General features: G+C 46.0%; 1 protein-coding gene across 6 annotated transcripts in view; it reads left to right on the forward strand.

Annotated features, from left to right (window-relative positions):
- Nucleotides 1–18,725, forward strand: part of LRRC27 (leucine rich repeat containing 27) — a 321,234-nt gene that overhangs the window by 286,892 nt on the left and 15,617 nt on the right. For 5 of the 6 annotated variants that reach the window (XM_073546396.1, XM_073546395.1, XM_073546393.1 and 2 more), the window contains 4 exons: nt 1,820–1,963; nt 4,990–5,206; nt 7,087–7,176; nt 13,411–13,501. In XM_073546396.1, the coding sequence (XP_073402497.1) occupies nt 1,820–1,963; nt 4,990–5,206; nt 7,087–7,176; nt 13,411–13,501 (542 nt within the window). The remainder of the gene's footprint in view (nt 1–1,819; nt 1,964–4,989; nt 5,207–7,086; nt 7,177–13,410; nt 13,502–18,725) is intronic. The other variant, XM_073546397.1, reaches the window with a different exon arrangement.

Consider the following 18,725-nt stretch of genomic DNA (forward strand, 5'->3'; position numbering starts at 1 on the left):
ACATTTTTAGAATAGAGTAGGACACATTTTTCAAACCTGACCAGTGTCACTTTATACACCAATAAGTTTGTATCTCAGCGATTTTTTTTTTTTTTTTTTAGATTATTTTCTTTCGTGACACATTATACTTTATGTTAATGGTAAATTTAGGTCAATATGTTTTGCATTTATTTATAAAAGTATCAAGTTTGATAAAAAAAATTAAAAATGAGCAATTTTCAAACTTTGAATGATTATCCATTTAATCCAAATAATCACACCACACAAAATAAAGTCAATAAATCACATTTCCCTCATGTCCGCTTTAAATCAGCACCATCTGTAAAATGTCCTTAAAATTTGTTAGGGTTTTGCTGCGGTTAAAGAGGGAGCCCCCACATACTCTGTTAACCATCTAGATGCCGTAGTCACTAGTGACAGCAGCACCTAAGCGGTTAAGCAACATGGTCGGTGCCAACATGATACAGGTGGGTGTCCATTATAGTGTACAGCTGACAGCTGCTGTGCTTTTACCCATTGGAGAATGCTAGTCTTATATCTCAGGTCAGTAAAAAGACATAATGATGGTCACCAAGTGGATCTTTCTTTTGAATATGCTGTGTTATGTATAGGCAGCATGTTACAGCTACAGCATCACAATCCTAGTCGCTAAAATAGCATAACAAGTGTGTTTAAAGGGAATCTGTCAGCAAGTTTTTGCTATTTAATCTGAACAAAGCATAATATAGTTCAAGAGAGCATGATTCTAATAATGTTTCACTTATTAGGCTGTGTGCTGTAGTTTCAATACAATCAGTGATTTATCAGCAGGAGAATATCACTACAGGACTAGGTTTCACGTGCCAGCCAGTCCGTCTAATCTGTGTAACCCCTCCCCCACCACTGATTGGCAGCTTGCTTAGTGTACACAGGAAGCATCCAATCAGGGGTGAGGGCGGGGTTATTCACAGCTCAGCATTTGTGAGTGCTGCTACATATACAGCAGACAAAATGGGGATTCTATCAAAACTGGACCAAGCAGCCCACTAAGTGACACATCGCTAGAATCAGGTTCTCTTGCCCTACATTATGCTGCGCTCATATTAGATAGCAAAAACCTGCTGACAGATTCCCTTTAAAATGGCTGATAGAAGAGTGTATGGATGAGAAGAAGGCTCCCACTGCCTCCCAGCGCCTCTTTTGAAGGTGAATAGCAGGCTGATGTATATATTCTGATAATCCATGAGAGATGGGAAGAGGTGGGGGGAGAGCAATTCTCATCAATATACTCAGCTCATGTATCTGCTGAATTCTTTAAGAGCTCCTGGTAGCCACATGGCATAATTTGGCACAATTATTGTGTGCCATTTTGGCCACTAGGTACCTGTCCCTGTACAGTTTTGTGCTGCCCTTAAATACAGTATCATAAGCCAACAGATCTGCACTGGTATTTACTGGGCTAAGGCTCTTTTCCCATTAGCGTCCACGTTCATGATTTCCAGGACGGAGCCATCAGGAAAACCGTGTCCAAAGTCAAGTTGAAGACTTCATTTTAGCGCACAGACAACACCTTCACAATTTGTGTTCTCGGACTCTCCGATTTTAATCCTTATTAATGCCACATTCACACACCCGAGTGTCATGGTCCAAATACGGACTGTGGTGCACTCACCGGCCATGGGTCTCCTGACCTGATCTTTACAGCGTCATTAAAGCCGATGAGGCTAATGAGTTTGGGTCAGGAGAGCCAGGGCCGGTTCCGGGAATCACGGACTGTAACACATGGCTGGGTGAATGCAGCTTATGTTACATTTTTGCTTTTGTTTTTGTTTTTTGGCAGGGAACTTGTCTACACTGAAAGCCTTAAATCTTAGGCATTGTCCTCTTGAGTTTCCACCAGAAGATATTGTTCACAAAGGACTTGCGTCCATATTATCATTTCTACGTTCCTGTAAGAAGGAGGATCATGAATCTGGTATATCAGGTAAGATGAGATGGCCGTTACCGAGCTTTAGAGCCGAGGTATAGACTTTAGTTACACACCTACAGAACAGAGGATCTGCACAGTAGAAACCTTTCACCTCTATGTTCCCGCTGCCTCTATAGTTTTCTGTTCTTCAAACTTGACTCAGTTCATGTTTCCACTATATGATAATGTCAGTTGTACATACTTCACAGCTGTCCGTTTTGGGGATGATTCTGTCACATTTTTTGTAGAGATGGCAGGAAAATATAGCACTTTGGAATACGAGTATATCCTTAGGGTCCATACATATGGCAGGTCCATATACATAGACCTTGTACTGCTATGGGCATGCTGTATTCCGGTGCCTCCAAGAGATGAGTGACTAAATCTGTAAGTCCCTGATCCAGTAGCCAGGTCAGTACTTTTTATCTGCTGAAGATCTACCTGCTGGAATTCGCAGCTCCTTTATTGATTAGCCGGTCTGAAGCGACATGATATGTAAATCTCACCGCAAATATTACATCACCCCAGAAAGATGCATTGAAAAGGGAGCCATGGATGCCGGGAGGTAGGAGGCGGTTCATAGAGCTCCTGACTAGCGGCCATGGAGTACTGACCTGGCTGCTGGACCAGGGTCCTACACATCGATTCCTCCTTCATCTCTTGTGCCGCCATATTATTATTATTATTATTATTATTATTATGCATTTATATAGCGCCATTTATTCCATGGCGCCTTACATGTGAAAAGGGGAAATATAGGCAAGTATAGTAAACATGTGTAAGACAAGGGACACACAAGTACATAAGGAGAGGGGACCCTGCCCGCGAGGGCTCACAGTCTACAGGATATCACACAGTATTCCTTCTTAGAAGCAATACAACTGTTTCTGCTATAACAAGAACCGATGCAACAACCACTGTTGCATATTCCTGGGCTGTACAACAGAAGTTGGTAAATGGCGCTCCCTTCTCTTACATCACTTCCTGCTCTGCAGCTATTGGCTGAAACTGCCCCTCACAGACTTCCTGCTGTGCTGCGATTGGCCAAAAACTGCACCTCACAGGCTCCCTGCTTCTGCCTGACCCAACATGTAGATGTAAAATGCTGCACAATATGTTGGCACTTATTATTTTTACGTCTAATAAAATAATAATGATAATTTTATTTCTTTTGAACCAACATATTACACCGCAGTTTCCAATTTGAAAGGGAACATGTATAACCTATATCAGACATTAAAGAGTAACAGATAATTCAACAATTAAAGGGGTTGTCCACTACCAGTACAGCCCCTCCTCAATCTGATTGTTAAAATAAAAACACCTATACTCGCCTCCCATGCCGGCGCCGTTCCAATCTCCCCGCCTTCGGACATAAAAGTCAGGGCTGTTGTCGGCTGCTCAAAAATCAGCAAGGACACTGTGGTCCCTCACTACTCCAACACCACTCGGTTGGATCTTGGTCAGCAATTTAAGTATACCGAACTATTTTATAATGTCTTTTTATCCTGCACCGTGAAATACCGTAGCTAAGTTTAAAAGGGAAATGTTTAGAAATATATTACCTAGCGCAAAGTTTCCCAAACTCCAGTCCTCACAGCCTCCAACAGATCATGTTTTCAGGATTTCTGATGCCATGATGATAATTCCATCACTTGTGCAATACTGGGAAAATCCTGAAAACATGACTTGTTGGGGGCCGTGAGGACTGGAGTTTGGGAGACACTGACCTATCATGATAAGATCTTGGTATTGGTTTAACATTCAGAAATCTAGTGACAGGTTTCCTTTAATTTTGATCAGTACCTAGTTATGCTTTCTCCCCTTTTACGCAATGTGTAGCCCCCTTGTGTCTACCACTCATCCAGCTGTTGCTTTTTTCTCCCGTAATCAAAGTTAAAGAGGTTGTCCACTATTTTTACATTTATGACCTAGTTCTAGGATAGATCATCAATGTTTGATCTGTCACGGTCCGGCACCCCCACCAATCTGCTTTTATCAGTTTTGTCAGCGGACGCCGATCAGAAGTACTTGCTTGCGGAACTCGCCATATACTTCTAGTGGCTGCCACAGGGTACTACACATGCGCCCCTTATTGATTAGAATAGGAGGCGGATGTGTAGTATCAAGCCCCGGCCACTGAAAGCAGACGGTGAGATCCACAAGTAAGTGCTTCCGGCCGGTGGCTGCCGATAACAGCTGATCGTCGGGAGTGCCAGTTGTCGGACCCTGGCCGATCAGACACTGGTGACTAGGGATGAGCGAATAGCTTTGGATAAGTGCTTATCCAAATAGTTTTAGCGGTTTCCAAATAGCTGCATCAGGAACCCGGATACCTGGAGCGCTCCTGATAATCAGTGGTTCGGCACCGCAGCTGCATGTGTCGCGGCTGTGTGACATGCACAACACATGTATGGAGAGCCTGTTTGTTGGGGATATCGGGAGCGCTCCAGGTATCAGGGTTCCCGATGCAGCTATTCGGAAACCGCTCAAACTGTTCGGATAAGCTCTTATCTGAAGCTATTCGCTCATCCCTATTGGTGACCTATCCTAAGGATTGGCCATCAATGTAAAAGTAGAAGACGGCCTCTTTAAAGAATTCTCCCAGGACAGGAGCAGAGTAGCTATAATCGTAGCTGTAATCAGCTCCCTGCTCCACCAGTAACTCCATCACAGCGCTGGCTACTTCTAGCCTGCGCCATGTTGGAGACTGTGCACGCAGTAGAAGTCCGGCAGCGCCTTGCCGTTAATGCCAATGGGGCACCATTGACTTTGTTTGCCTAGGGCAACAAAATACCTTGTCTTAGGCCTGTTTGTATCATACCATTGCTGCAATGTCCCAAAAGTTAGACTGGCCCACTACCATCACCAAAGCAGCTGAAAACATGACTTTTTGGGGGCCATGATGAGCTATTGAACTGCAAAGAGCCCATACATTGTTCTCGCGTAGGGACCTTCTTCTGTCCATGTCCTCTTTTGTTGTGATTCTTCTGCTATTATTATCACTGAATTATTATCACTTCCACATTTGCTTCCACCAGAATTCCCTCCTATCGAGAAACTGAATCTTAAAGAGTTGAGGTCCAGCATGGATCTCTCCAGCGACTGGTCAAGCAATGAAGAAATGAAACGCTTTGAGATGCTGAAACATAAACTAGAAGAGATGGTTCAGAATGAGCCTCTTAATTGTCATAGGAAACCGCAGAACGTGCGGGACCCAGGAAAGGGAACTGGGTGGAAATTTCTCACTGAATCAAGGTAAACTCCATGTAACATTGGGACTATAAAAGTGAAGCAATGGAGTCCTGCAAATAGTCTCACCAGCTACTTATACCATGAAAGATTACCTTTTTTTTAAACAGGGGCGAGACATGGGGTGTTGGTGAAATATACTTGTTGTTCTCAGTTGTATGGCGTAAGCCAAGTTTACACATCTCACAATTTTTTTTAAAAAGCGTGGCAGGGCTTGTCACTCTCCACAAGGAGAAACGTTACCTCTTAGATCCCAGTCTTAGCCTCTCATACAGACAAATCAGATCTCACACTTTACACTGATGAGGGGCAACACCCCGAAACACCGTCTGGAAACTGAGATTCTTGTTAGGATAAAAGGCAAAGTCATATTGCAAGGCTCGTTAAAGGGTCGATATTGACTTTTAGTATCGCTGCTTCCAATAGGTGTCTCTAGTCTTCTTCCTCTCTGAAGAGACATTTTGCATTTTTATAAAAGCATGTAATGATCCCAGTTAATTTAGGACTGGTCAGAACAAGTGGAAGGACAACCATTTATGTGTCAGAATTGTACAAAAGTTACACTATAATCGTGATTGACAAGCAGTTAACCCTTTCCATTAGTTGTATCATTGTCTGCATTCACACTGGATTATTTTCTTATAAGTTGTGATGTATTTTGCTGTGTGTTAAGGAATTTTAGGCTTCCCCATAATGCTGGAGCTGTTCTGCTAGTGTACACACGGGGCCGTAATGGTGCAGTTTCATCTCTCCTCACTGAAGTACATGTGTCAATGACGGACTCAGTCTCCAGCTCTGGAGCCAGACAATGGACACCCACAATCCAACCAACACATGGATAGGGAATATGAAAGGCGCCCCAACGGGCCTGACCGTGGACCACAGCCAAGTCACCTCGCTCCTCCCCAAACTAACAACGGTCCTCCCAAAGTCATATAAAAACAAATGCACTGTGCCATCGATCACTGCACCAATGCTGAGACAATGGATCCCCCATCCATAACTTACTGATCACTTAGGGTGCCAGTGGTCGGACCAGCAGTAATCAGTAAGTTATGGATAGGGGATAACTTTTAAAAACTGGGCTCTGGATCCTGAAAATCCAGGCTATGCCCTGACTTGGATGGAGCAGATGATCGCATGTTCGATCCCGTAGACAATGAATGGAGCGGAGGTCAAGCATGTGCACATCTGCTCCATTCAAGACAGGGCAAAGCCCGGGTTCCCAGGATCTAGAGCGAGCCCCCTTCTCCGTTTCGCCCGAGGTCCGAGCAGTTGGACCCATTGCGATCAGTATTAGTGGATCGGGAGTTAGTGATCAGTTTGGGAATACCCTTTAACAATAGGGAAAACCTCGTCATTGAAAAACCATTTGAAGTGCAGCGCTGCCAATTGGGTTTTTCATTGAAACTGTTCTAGAAATATTTCCCTAGATTTGCTGCTTATCAAAATTTAAAAAAGAGATTTTTTTTATACACAGTATATGAGGAGGCAATTTTTTCCCACCATAGATTTTTATTGCAGATGCAGTCCCCTTCAGAAGATGCAATAAATGTCTACGGTGGGAGCACCGCTTTAAGGTCTAAACTCCATGGACCATTACCGAGAATAGAAATACCGATCACGCATTCCTCTACTTGTCATTATGAGAAGACTGTAATATCAGTTATTAGGCTTTGGTTATGGTTTTCGGGGCCTTAACACCTTGCTTTATCTTATACAGTCAGGACGGCAGCGCGTACATTTCAGCAGCTGTCCGCATTGCTGGGAACGTAGCAATTCATTCCTCAACCGGTGCATGTTAAAGACAACGCCATGTCTGGGTCTTACTGTAGAAATCACTGCTGACTTAGATTTTTTTTTATTTTTGGGGGAATTTCCTATAGACATGCCTTGCTTGTAGAAAGAAGAAAATCAGCATCTGACAGGCAGGCGGAAGAGAAGGAAAGGCTGGCCAATTTTATTCAGAAGCAAAGGTGAGTTATGACTCACGGATATGTCTTTATGATAGCACGAGACTCGTATATTATCCTCAAGGACTATTGCATTGAAACCAATTTTTAAGTATCCAATTAGGTCATTCTGAGTCTCTCCAATTCATGGGCTCCATCGATGGGTCAAAAAACCAGGCTCTTTCTGTTTGGAGGACCTGTATGACACGGACAGTCTATAGATATAATTGAGGACCCTGTAATGAAGTTGGTGTCATTGTATCAGAATTCAAAGGGTTATTCCCACCTTATAATCGTATGGGGTCAGCGGCAGTCCCCTGCACAGCCGGGTGGCCGAGGATCTCTGCACAGGAAGACAGAGGGTGACCCAGTGCTTTGGGATGTTTAGGAGTGCTGGAGGTCAATCATAAAGTGACGGCATATCCTAGCAATATGCATACCCTTTATAAAATTGGGAATCATTTTTAAACACTTGCTACCAGGTTTACCCACAAATTACATCAGATATCTGGGGTCGCAGCAGTGGGACAATCTGTGATCAGCTTATTTGAGCTACATTTTTAAGAACATAGGGATGGTCCAATGTGTAAGAAACGAGACATACTGTTTAATTTGTGATCTAACTTGATTTTCAATTATTGGAAAAAGCATCTGAAAGCCTGGAATGATTGTGCCCCATCCTGATAACACTTGGGTATGGCTCCTCAAAGGAAAATCTAATACCCTGTACAGTGACTAGCACAGAACCCAAAGGGGTAGTGCGAGGCACGAGGTTTAAAAGAGCCACCTATACCACGCATAACACAGCGTAGTGGATATGCCGCACATGTTACTTTAAAGGGGTGTTCCCATCTCCAAAATCCTATCCCAATATGTAGTAGGTGTAATTAGAATAGTAATATTAGCAAATACCTCCAATTAGAAATGTAGTATAGTTCTTCTGATTCACTATGTCTCTTTCCTCATGTGCAGGCATTACAGGACCTTAGGTATCCATGGTTTTACAAGTGACACATCCCTGAATTCAGTGTTGTAGCCGCTATCTCCTGCTATCTTTAGATTACACACCTGCTGACAGATTCCCTTTAAACAATGTCTGAACAGCATCTGAACATAGAGAAGAATATTTTTATTTACTGACAGAAAGCTGACATTTTGGAAAGAGTGCTGTATATATTTTTTTTATTTTACATAAAACCTATGCAGTCTATTAATATAATATCTCCTTCCTTATGTTTCCAATTGGCAGAATATATAGGTTTAAAAAACAAACAAAAAAAGTATATATTTTCTCGGCCGCTTCATTGGAGGACACAGGTATCATGGGGTGAAGTCTGCTGCCACAGGAGCCTGACACTAATAATGCACCTTAAAAGGAAAAAAATGTCATCTTCTTCCCACAGGCTGCATTTGGCCTACCTGCATCCAGCTACTCAGTTTAGCTTAGTGTCATGTAGGAGGCAGACACAGGTCTGTGTTCATGACTGTGTTTATTTTCTGCAGAGGCTAATTTCTATTTCTTTTCTTTTTTGGGATGATTAGCAGAGCAGGATGGGCCACTGTGTTTCAACCCACTAGCTGTAGTGTTCAGTATGTTTTCTCTGTCATTGAGATGGCAGGACTATAGTACCTTGACCAATTAGGCCTCTTTCACACATCAGGTTTTCGGCGTCAGGCGCGATCCGGCGCTTTTGACTAAAACCGGATCCGGCGAAATGCAATGCCGGATCCGGTTTCCCCCCCATTGACTTGCATTAGAGCCGGATCGAGCCGGATGGCCATGCGTTTCATCCGATTTTCGCCGGATCCGGCAATGTGACGCGATCCGGCGTCTGGAAAAAACGGCTACTGTAACGTTTTTTGTCTCCGGCGAAAAAGCCGGACACGCCGGATCCGGCGTGTCCGGCTTTTTCATACAATGAAAGCCTATGAGCGCCGCAATGCGCCTGATCCGGCGACAGCCGGATCCGGCGGCCGGATCCGGTTTCTTTGGTCTGAGCATGCTCAGTAGCTCTGCCCACAGGACATATATAAAAGCAAGACAATGGGACCCTCAGCCACACCCAACATGCCACCCAAGCCAAGAACCAGGAGCAGGAGAAGGCAGCAGACATCTGCAGCAGCAGCACCATCAGCACCACCCCAAATGGAGCAGCATGCTGAACAACGGGAGGGGAGTCCACCAGCAGATGAGAGACGGTAATTATCAAATCCCCCATTCCTCCAAACTAGGGCTATGGAATAGCAAGATATTCATTGGCCTTTTGTTTCTCTTTATTCAACAGCCGCCCAATAGATGCAGCAGCAGCAGCAGCAGCAATGGCAGCAGCAGAAACACCACCCACAGCCATGGAGTCTGGCCATGAGGAAGACAGCACATCTTCTGGGAGCCCTCCCTCGCATCGTCAGCGTTTGACGGTAAGTTTTTATTTCCAAAATCCATCATCTCTGTAATATATGTGTAATCATTGCCTTTTATTTCAAAACAGGAATCACAAGATGAAGAGGAGCTCCCAGAAGAAGAAGGAAGGGGTGGACAGACACTTGGAGTGGGCTCACAATTGGTAAGTTTTTTGCATCAAACGCAGAAACTCAACATCACACTACACACAACACATAGAAAACAATGTTCTGCAGACCACACACAGCAAACAAATGCCTACATCCAAAGACATAACATTTTTTGTTTTCTTCTCTAGTCTTCCCAATCTGGTGCTCGGCCAAGAGGTCCTCGCAGTGCCTCCCAGGGTCGTCGGCGACAGCAACGCGGCGGTCACCAGCGTGTAAGTATAAATATTTTTGCTTTGTTTTTTTTGCACTTTTTATTTCATTTCTTTTGTGGAGGCTAATTATGTTATTTTTGTCTTTTTCTTTAACAGCCTTCACAGCATGCTCCCGACTCTGACGGTGAGGATGGAGGAATCGATGTGGACCACCTCATCGATCTCGTCAGAGAAAGGGAGCCGCTCTGGAATATGGCTGACCGCCGCCACGCTGACCTGATCGTTACCCGACGACTCTGGGAGGAAATCTGTTCGCTCCTTGTGGACCGCTGGGAGGACCTCGAAGCTCGGGCCCAGATTAAAGAGCGTAAGTATATACAGTACCGGTTGCTTGATTTAAACCAGTGTTTCCCGAACTCCAGTCCTCGTGGTCCCCACGGATCATGTGTTCAGGATTTCTATTTACTTTGGAAATCCTGAAAACATGACCCCTGGGGACCATGAGGACTGGAGTTTGGGAAACACTGATGTTGTATACTAACCACTTTGTCCTTTCTCGTTTCAGGGGAGAGAATTGTGAAGCGGTGGCGGTCTGTGAGGGATCGTTTCAAGAAGGAGTTCAATAAAGAGATGCGGGCCCCGAGTGGATCTGGAGGACGCAGGAGCAAGTACAAGTACGCACGAGCCCTGTCGTTCCTCCGGGAGACAATGCTCACCAGAAGGTAAATATTACACACCACATGTGACAAAAAAATGTTTAGATGTAACTTTTTTTTTTCAGCCAGGGCCATACCATGTCACTATTTTAATTGTTTTTTTTTCTCTTTATTCCACAGCACGGTGAGCAGCACTCGGGAGCCTGCACGATTGGACCCTTCTGAGGCGATCCCTGAGGAGACCGGCACCGAGGGACACTTCGACCGCCCCGGTACATCTGCACCTTCCCAGGCTTCCCACACATTCGACCCATCTGTCCCATCCACCAGCACAGGAGCATCGTGGCCGCCTACATTACATGAAGCTGCTGGTGAGGAGATCGCTTTCCCTTTACCCCACCCTTCTGCCCCTGCCACCTCTAGTACACCTGCGGGTACTGGGCGACAGCAGCAGAGGGGTCAGGAAAAGAGTTATGCGCCAGAGTTCTTGCATCTGAATGCATCTTTCCAGAACTGTCTAAAAGTCTTGTCAGAGCAAATCTCCGCAGGCTATCAGCAGATCAACTCCAGCATTCTGGAGGTGAAGACACTTCTGCAAACCATGCATTCAGAAGCAAGATCTTCGCCACACCACACCTTTTTCAGGTCTGTTGTGGAGCGCATGGAAACACTCTCTCCTGCCCAGCAGATGCATGTAATGCATTCATGCCACGCTGCTCTCCAGCAAGTTACCTCCCAACCTCCTCCTCCCACCACAGTAGTTCCTCCACCTGCACCCCCTCCAGCCACTTTCCATCCTCCCCCTCCTATTACATCTACACCCCCTCCAGCCACTTTCCATCCTCCCCCTCCTATTACATCTACACCCCCTCCAGCCACTTTCCATCCTCCCCCTCCTATTACATCTACACCCCCTCCAGCCACTTTCCATCCTCCCCCTCCTATTACATACCATCCACCTCCCCAGCACCAGCAACCTCCCCAGCACCAGCAACCTCCCCAGCACCAGCAACCTCCCCAGTACCAGCAACCTCCCCAGTACCTGCAAACTCCCCAGTACCAGCAACCTCCCCAGTACCAGACATCTCCCCACTTCCAGCAACCTGCCCCGTACCAGACATCTCCCCACTTCCAGCAACCTGCCCCGTACCAGACATCTCCCCACTTCCAGCAACCTGCCCCGTACCAGACATCTCCCCACTTCCAGCAACCTGCCCCGTACCAAACTCCTTCCCCATACAACTTGCCATCAACATCATCTGCTCCTACAGTCCCTGCCCAACCCTCCACTCCACCGCCCACCACCTCTTCTGCTTCCCACATGTCCACCCATTCTGTAGCTTTTTCCACACCTTCACCTCTAACTGTTCCTTCCCCACCACGATCCCAGTCCTCTCTCCACACTCCCAGTGTCGAAGTGTCCCGCAGCCCCTCCAGCAGTATTTCCACCACACACTACACAGATTTATAATGTGTGTATTTAAATAAAAATGACCAGTTTTATGGTTTCAAAGCTTTATTAAACAAGTTTATTAAAATTTTAAAAAAGTTTACTAAAAAAAACATTTTTCAATAAAAGTTAAATTATTTTACACTGGTTGTCTGTCATTTCTTTCTGCGGCGAAAAAGGTTAAATACAGGGTATTTAAAAGGTGAAATGGTATTCAAAACTAGGTATATAACTGTGGGTAAATTTTAGCTTTTTGCCACAGTTGTGTTCCTGGTTGTGTTTGAAGCAAAGTATTTCACCTAAAAAGTTGTGTTTATTGTTGGTGATTTCCTAACAATGTACACAACTTTTGTTAAAAGGTGAAATACTTTGCATAAAACACAACCAGGTACACACCTGTGGCCTAAAGCTAAAAATAGAGACCATGACAAGATAGCCAACTTTGGTTGGCAAAGGTATATACTGTTGGTCCAGAAGGTACACAAGTTTGGTTAGGGCACAAATCTTTCACACTCTGTCATCCTGCCAGTGTACTCTGCCTTGAGGTGACATAAAGTATAGTGCAAAATTGTCCCTCATTACTGAAACCGTCACAGAACTTCTAGTGGTAATGTCATGGTAATCTTGCAAGGTGGTTTCTTCAGAGGTGTCCTCAATGGAAATGGGTTCCTTGCAGATAATAAAATTGTGGAGTACCACGCACGCTTTGATCACCTCGTCCACAGTTTCTGTCTTGAGGTTGATCGCAGTCAATAGGACCCGCCATTTGGCTGTCAGAATAGCAAAGGTACATTCAACCATTCTTCTTGCTCTTGTGAGGCGGTAATTAAAAATGCGTTTTGGTCTTGTCAATCCTCTGCTAGAGTACGGTTTCAAAAGGTGTTCTGACAGCTGGAAGGCTTCATCCCCTACACAGACAAATGGCATAGGTGGACCAGATGTTTGCGGCAGCGGTCTAGGTGGTGGGAACTGGAAGGTAAGGGTAAGGGTGGATAAATCTGTGTTATGAAGCTGGTAAGAATTATTTCAGATGAAAATGACACTACAGAAAAAAAGCTGAAAAATACATTTGTTTCCCTAATGAAGGCAACCAGCCCACTCCAAAGTTATACCTTATGTTGTCAGGTCCAATGAACGATAGGGTCCTACTCCCAAACTTAATAGGTTGCAGATAATCAGCTATCATAGAAAAATATACAAAGCAAGTATAATAGGAAGAAATGAGTGAAAATTTCTATTTCTTTCCATAGGACCTACAGAGGCTCCATACATCAGTACAACCATATACACAACACATATAGCGAGGAAGCATAAATGTGCTCGGACAAGGCACATTAAACCCACAAATGACTCTTACACTTTTCTTCTACGCCCTTTTTTTGTTTTCTGTTTCATTAAAACGTCAAATAATTAATATTTTTCTTGTAAGGAATAAAGAAGTTCTCAAAGATTGGCAAAAACAGACCAAACTCATTCAAGATCAGAAAGCAAAAAGCAAAAGAACAGAAAGTCATCACGAGGTATGAATGCTGAGTGATTTGTGACCTGTACAACATAGGAGGGACTTGTCCACCAGAGGGCAGTGTGGTATCACACGCATGATTGCTGGGGTTGCTGGAGGTCGCGGATCACTGACGGCTCCAAGATCCTTATTTTCCTAAATGAATGAGATTTAAGGATGTAATAGATTTGCTTAACAAAGGAGATATATGAAACAGCTGCAAACCATGTAATGCAATGAAAGAACATATTTCATTGGTCTACTTAGAATAATATTTGTAAGAAAACGCTGTAAGCTATACTTTATAGAATGGAACACAGAGAAACACAGTACAACAAATGTGAAAAAATATTCTTTTTTTTTTTCAACAATAAACAGCAAGTGCTAGTAAAAAGATGATAGCAAAACAGAGTATTTAGTTGATACATTTTTTGCAAAAAATGTATGCTAAGTCGTTCTGCCAACGCCAAGGTATACCCATCAGAGCAGTCCTATCCAATGTATTTAAAACCTGACCATGTGAACAGTACTTGCATGAGCAGGGTTCAGAGAGGTAATGTCTGATGTGGGCATGCTGTGTGAGACGGCTATATATATGTGCATGGCCAGGGTCGGACTGGGGTGCCTAGGGTCCACCAGGGGAATTGACTCTAGGGGCCCACCCCATGGCTACCATAAATGGTTTTATTATGTGTTCATTTTTTGGCCTCTTCCACTAAAACGTGAGCCTTTTAGCAAGCTGTACAGTGTGCAAAAGAGAACGCTCTCAGCCTCCTATATATCGTACACACTGTACTCTTGGCATCCTATATCACATACAGACCGCACTCTCGGTCTCCTATAACAGATAATTTCTATAAGAGGCTGAGAGTGTGGTATGTACAGTATATAGGATGCCGATATTGCGGTATGTACGGCATATTGGCCTCGTATATGACATGCAGACTGTCGGCCTCCTATTACGCCCCCTATAAGACATACAGACTGTCAGCCTCCTATTAAGCCTCCTATGAGACATGCAGACTGTTAGTCTCCTATTAGGCCCCCTATAAGACATACAGACTATCAGCCTCCTATTAGGCCCCCTATAAAACATACTTAGTGTCGGCCTCCTGTTAGGCCCCCTATAAGACATACTGAGTGTTGGCCTCCTATTAGGCCCCCTATAAGACATACTGAGTGTTGGCCTCCTATTAGGCCCCCTATAAGACATACAGAGTGTTGCCTCTGTACAGACCGCACTCTCTGCCTATGTACGGCATACAGGAGGATGATAGTGCGGTTTGTACGGTCGGTATACTGGCCTCATATGATATATTAGGCCATATAAGAGTGTGGTGCGTGTGTATCTTATCTAGGAGGCACTGGCAGACATTGTGATCTGTGATGCTGCATCATGTCATGTGTATGGCCAGGGCCAGATTTGGGATTTGGATGTTTCGCCCCCAGCAGTTTGCCCCCAGCAGTTCGCCCCCGGATGTTTGCCCCCAGCAGGTCGCCCCCGGATGTTTGCCCCCAGCAGGTCGCCCCCGGATGTTTCGCCCCTGGATTTTTCGCCCCCAGCAGTTCACCCCCGGATATTGCGCCCCCAGATTTTTAACCCCGGGCAGTTCACCCCCGGATTTTTCGCCCCAGCAGTTCACCCCCGGATGTGTGTACCCTGTTTTGCCATGTTTTGCCTATATTGCGAAATATCCGGGGGCGAACTGCTGGGGCGAAAAATCCAGGGGCGAAACATCCGGGGGCGAACTGCTGGGGGTGAAACACCCAGGGGCAATCTGCTGGGGGCGAACTGCTGGGGACGAAACTTCCTAAAACAGCCAGATTTAGGCAAAGTGGGGCCCTAGGCCAATTTTAAAATGGGGCCCCAAATGCTAACATATTGCACATCTCACAGAAGCATTTCGGTTGTAGTTACATGCTCTGAGTTCAGGACGCTGAATCAGTGTGATCGACAATATTGAAGTCGTTCAACACTTGTTTCCCGGCCTCTTTCCACCGTCTGAGAAAGAATGATGGGGACAGAACAATCACTAATGGATTAATCTGTCCCCATACAGTATCATGTTATCAGCAGCACATCTACAGTTTCCATATAATATAATGTCCCCCATTGTCCTCCATATAATATATTCTGCCCCATAGTCCTCCATATAGTATAATACACTCCTCAGTCCTTCATATATTAAAATACACTGCTCAGTCCTCCATATAGTTTAATACACTCCTCATAGTGCTCCATATAGTATAATAGACCGCCAGTCATCCATGTAGTACAATTCACTTCCCATAGTATAATGCACCCCATAGTTCTTCATATAGTCTAATGTATTCCCCATAGTCCTCGATACAGTATAGTGCAGCCCACATATAACATAATGCAGCCACCCCATAGAACATAATGCAGCCACCCCACAGAGTATAATGCAGCCCTGCCATACAATATAATGTAACCCCCATAGAATATAATGCAGCCCCCCTCTTATAGTATAATGCAGCCACCCCTTAGAGCATAATGTAGCCACCCCACAGAATACAATGTAACCCTGCATAGAATATAATGCAGCCCCCCTCATATAGTATAATGCAGCCCCTCCATAGAATATATGGCAGCCCCTTATATAGTGTAATGTAGCCCCTCCATAGAATACAATGTAGCCCTCCTCATATAGTATAATGCAGCCCCAATAGAATATAATGTAGCCTCCTCATGAAGTATAATAAAGCCCCCCTACAATATAATCTAGCCCCCCATAAAATATAATGCAGCCCCCCATAGAATACAATGTAGCCTCCTCATATAGTATAATGTAGCCCCTTCATAGAATGATGCGATCACCACCATAGAATATAGTAAAGATAATACAGCACCCCCATAGAATATAATGTAGCCCCGAATAGAATATAATACAGCCCACCTCCCCATAGAATATAATGTAGCCCCCCATATTACATAACACAGCCTCCCCCATAGAATATAATGTATAATGTACCCCCCATGGTATATAACACAGCCTCATAGTATATAACACAGCTCCACATGGTATATAGCACACCCCACATGGTATATAGCACAGCACCATGGCATACAGCACAGCCCCCCATTGGTATACAGCACAGCCCCTCATTGGTATACAGCACAGCCCCTCATTGGTATACAGCACAGCCCACATGGTATTAAGCACAGCCCCACATGGTATAAAGCACAGGCCCACATGGTATACAGCACAGCCCCCCATTGGTATACAGCACATCCCCCCATTGGTATAAAGCACAGCCCCTCATGGTATAAAGCACAGCCCCACATGGTATAAAGCACAGCCCCACATGGTATAAAGCACAGCCCCACATGGTATAAAGCACAGGCCCACATGGTATAAAGCACATCCCCACATGGTATATATCACATCATCACCTGGTTTACAGCACAGCCCCCCATTGGTATACAGGACAGCCCCCCATTGGTATACAGAACAGCCCCACATGGTATAAAGCACAGCATCACAAGGTATGCAGCACATGGTATACAGCACAGGCCTCTTCCTCCTCTGGACCCCTCTTCCCTTCTCTTCCTCCTCCGGACCTCTCTGGCCTCCTCCGGACCCCTCTGGCCTCCTCCGGACCCCTCTTCCCTCCTCTTCCTGCTCCGGACCCCTCTAGCCTCCTATTCCTGCTCCAGACCCCTCTGGCCTCCTCTTCCTCCTCTGGACCCCTCTGGCCTCCTCTTCCTCCTCTGTACCCCTCTGGCCTCCTCTTCCTCCTCCAGACCCCTCTGGCCTCCTCTGGACCCCTCTGGCCTCCTCTTCCCTCCTCCTGACCCCTCTGGCCTCCTCTTCCTCCTCCGGACCCCTCTTCCCTCCTCTTCCTGCTCCAGACCCCTCTGGCCTCCTCTTGACCCCTCTGGCCTCCTCTTCCTCCTCTGGACCCCTCTGGCCTCCTCTGGACCCCTCTGGCCTCCTCTTCCTCCTCTGGACCCCTCTGGACTCCTCTTCCTCCTCTGGACTCCTCTTCCCTCCTCCGGACCCCTCTTCCCTCCTCCGGACCCCTCTTCCCTCCTCCTGACCCCTCTTCCCTCCTCCGGACCCCTCTGGCCTCTACCATGGAGACTTTGTTTCCCCTCCTCTCCAGGGACACAGACCACCCGTCACCCACTCACTAGACTCTACTCACCGGACCAGAGCAGAGTAGGAGCGAGAGCAGCAGCAGGGAGAGCGGAGCTCGGCGGTGTCCTCTTCTCTCACACGCTGGCTGCTATGCTATTAGTCAGCCAGCTACAGAGCCGGAAAGCAGAGCGCGGGGCGTTTCACCGCCCATCAAGAACAGCGCTGACGTCACGTGGCAAGGTCCTGGGGCTGGGTGAGTCATCAGAGAGACCCAGAGCCAGCAAGGGGGTCTCCCGACGCCGCGTCAGTGCCTCAGACGGGGGTATGCCGGGCCCGCGCCGCCTCGCGCTATGGTATGTGCACGCGCGCGTCCCTTCAAATCATCGGACACGCTTTTAAAGGGCCCACGCACTTAAAGGGGCAGCATTTTTAAAGGGCCCCCAGCAACCCTCGGGGCCCACCGTGCATTTACTCGGTACCTCGCCAGGCCAGACCTAGCCTGTGCATGGCTCACAGAGGGGTGGAGACCTCCCAAAAACTTGCAGAAGCAAGAAACCAATAGAAACCAATGGTGTTGTGAACACTGTCATACCGACTTGTTCACTGTATGTACATGGCCCATGCATTTGTATTCTATTGGTTCAGGAATAAAGCCTTAGGCCGGGGTCACACTAGAGAGGAATACGGACGAGTGAGAGGCGTTAAAAGCACGCATTACACATGGACCAATGATTCTCTATGGGGTAGCTCCCATCAGCCGTATATTTCTCGCGTGTATTCTACAGTCCGTGCCAATCGCAGCATGCTGCGATTGTCAGCGTACTACGCCCGTAGTACACCAATGCAAGTCTATGGGTGCGCTAAAAATACGCATTACACTCGGACCAGATGTGTGACTTGCGAGAAATACGCACAACTTTGGCAGGTGACAGGAAATGGTCCAAGCAATTATCAGGAAGCTTAGACATGCTAATTAGCACAAAAAGCGCTCCAGACATCCAGGAAGTACGCCTCCACGGAGTACAGCATCATGGCACCCTACTACCTGAATGTGGAGGTGCTGATTGTTCTAGTGCAGGAGCGCCCGGAAATATGGGACCAATGTGATGCCCATCATGCCGACCGGGCAAGAAAGGAGGC

The sequence above is a fragment of the Dendrobates tinctorius genome, unplaced genomic scaffold (assembly GCF_039654945.1).
Source record: "Dendrobates tinctorius isolate UK_male_01 unplaced genomic scaffold, ASM3965494v1 ptg000147l, whole genome shotgun sequence".
Lineage (NCBI taxonomy): Eukaryota > Metazoa > Chordata > Amphibia > Anura > Dendrobatidae > Dendrobates > Dendrobates tinctorius.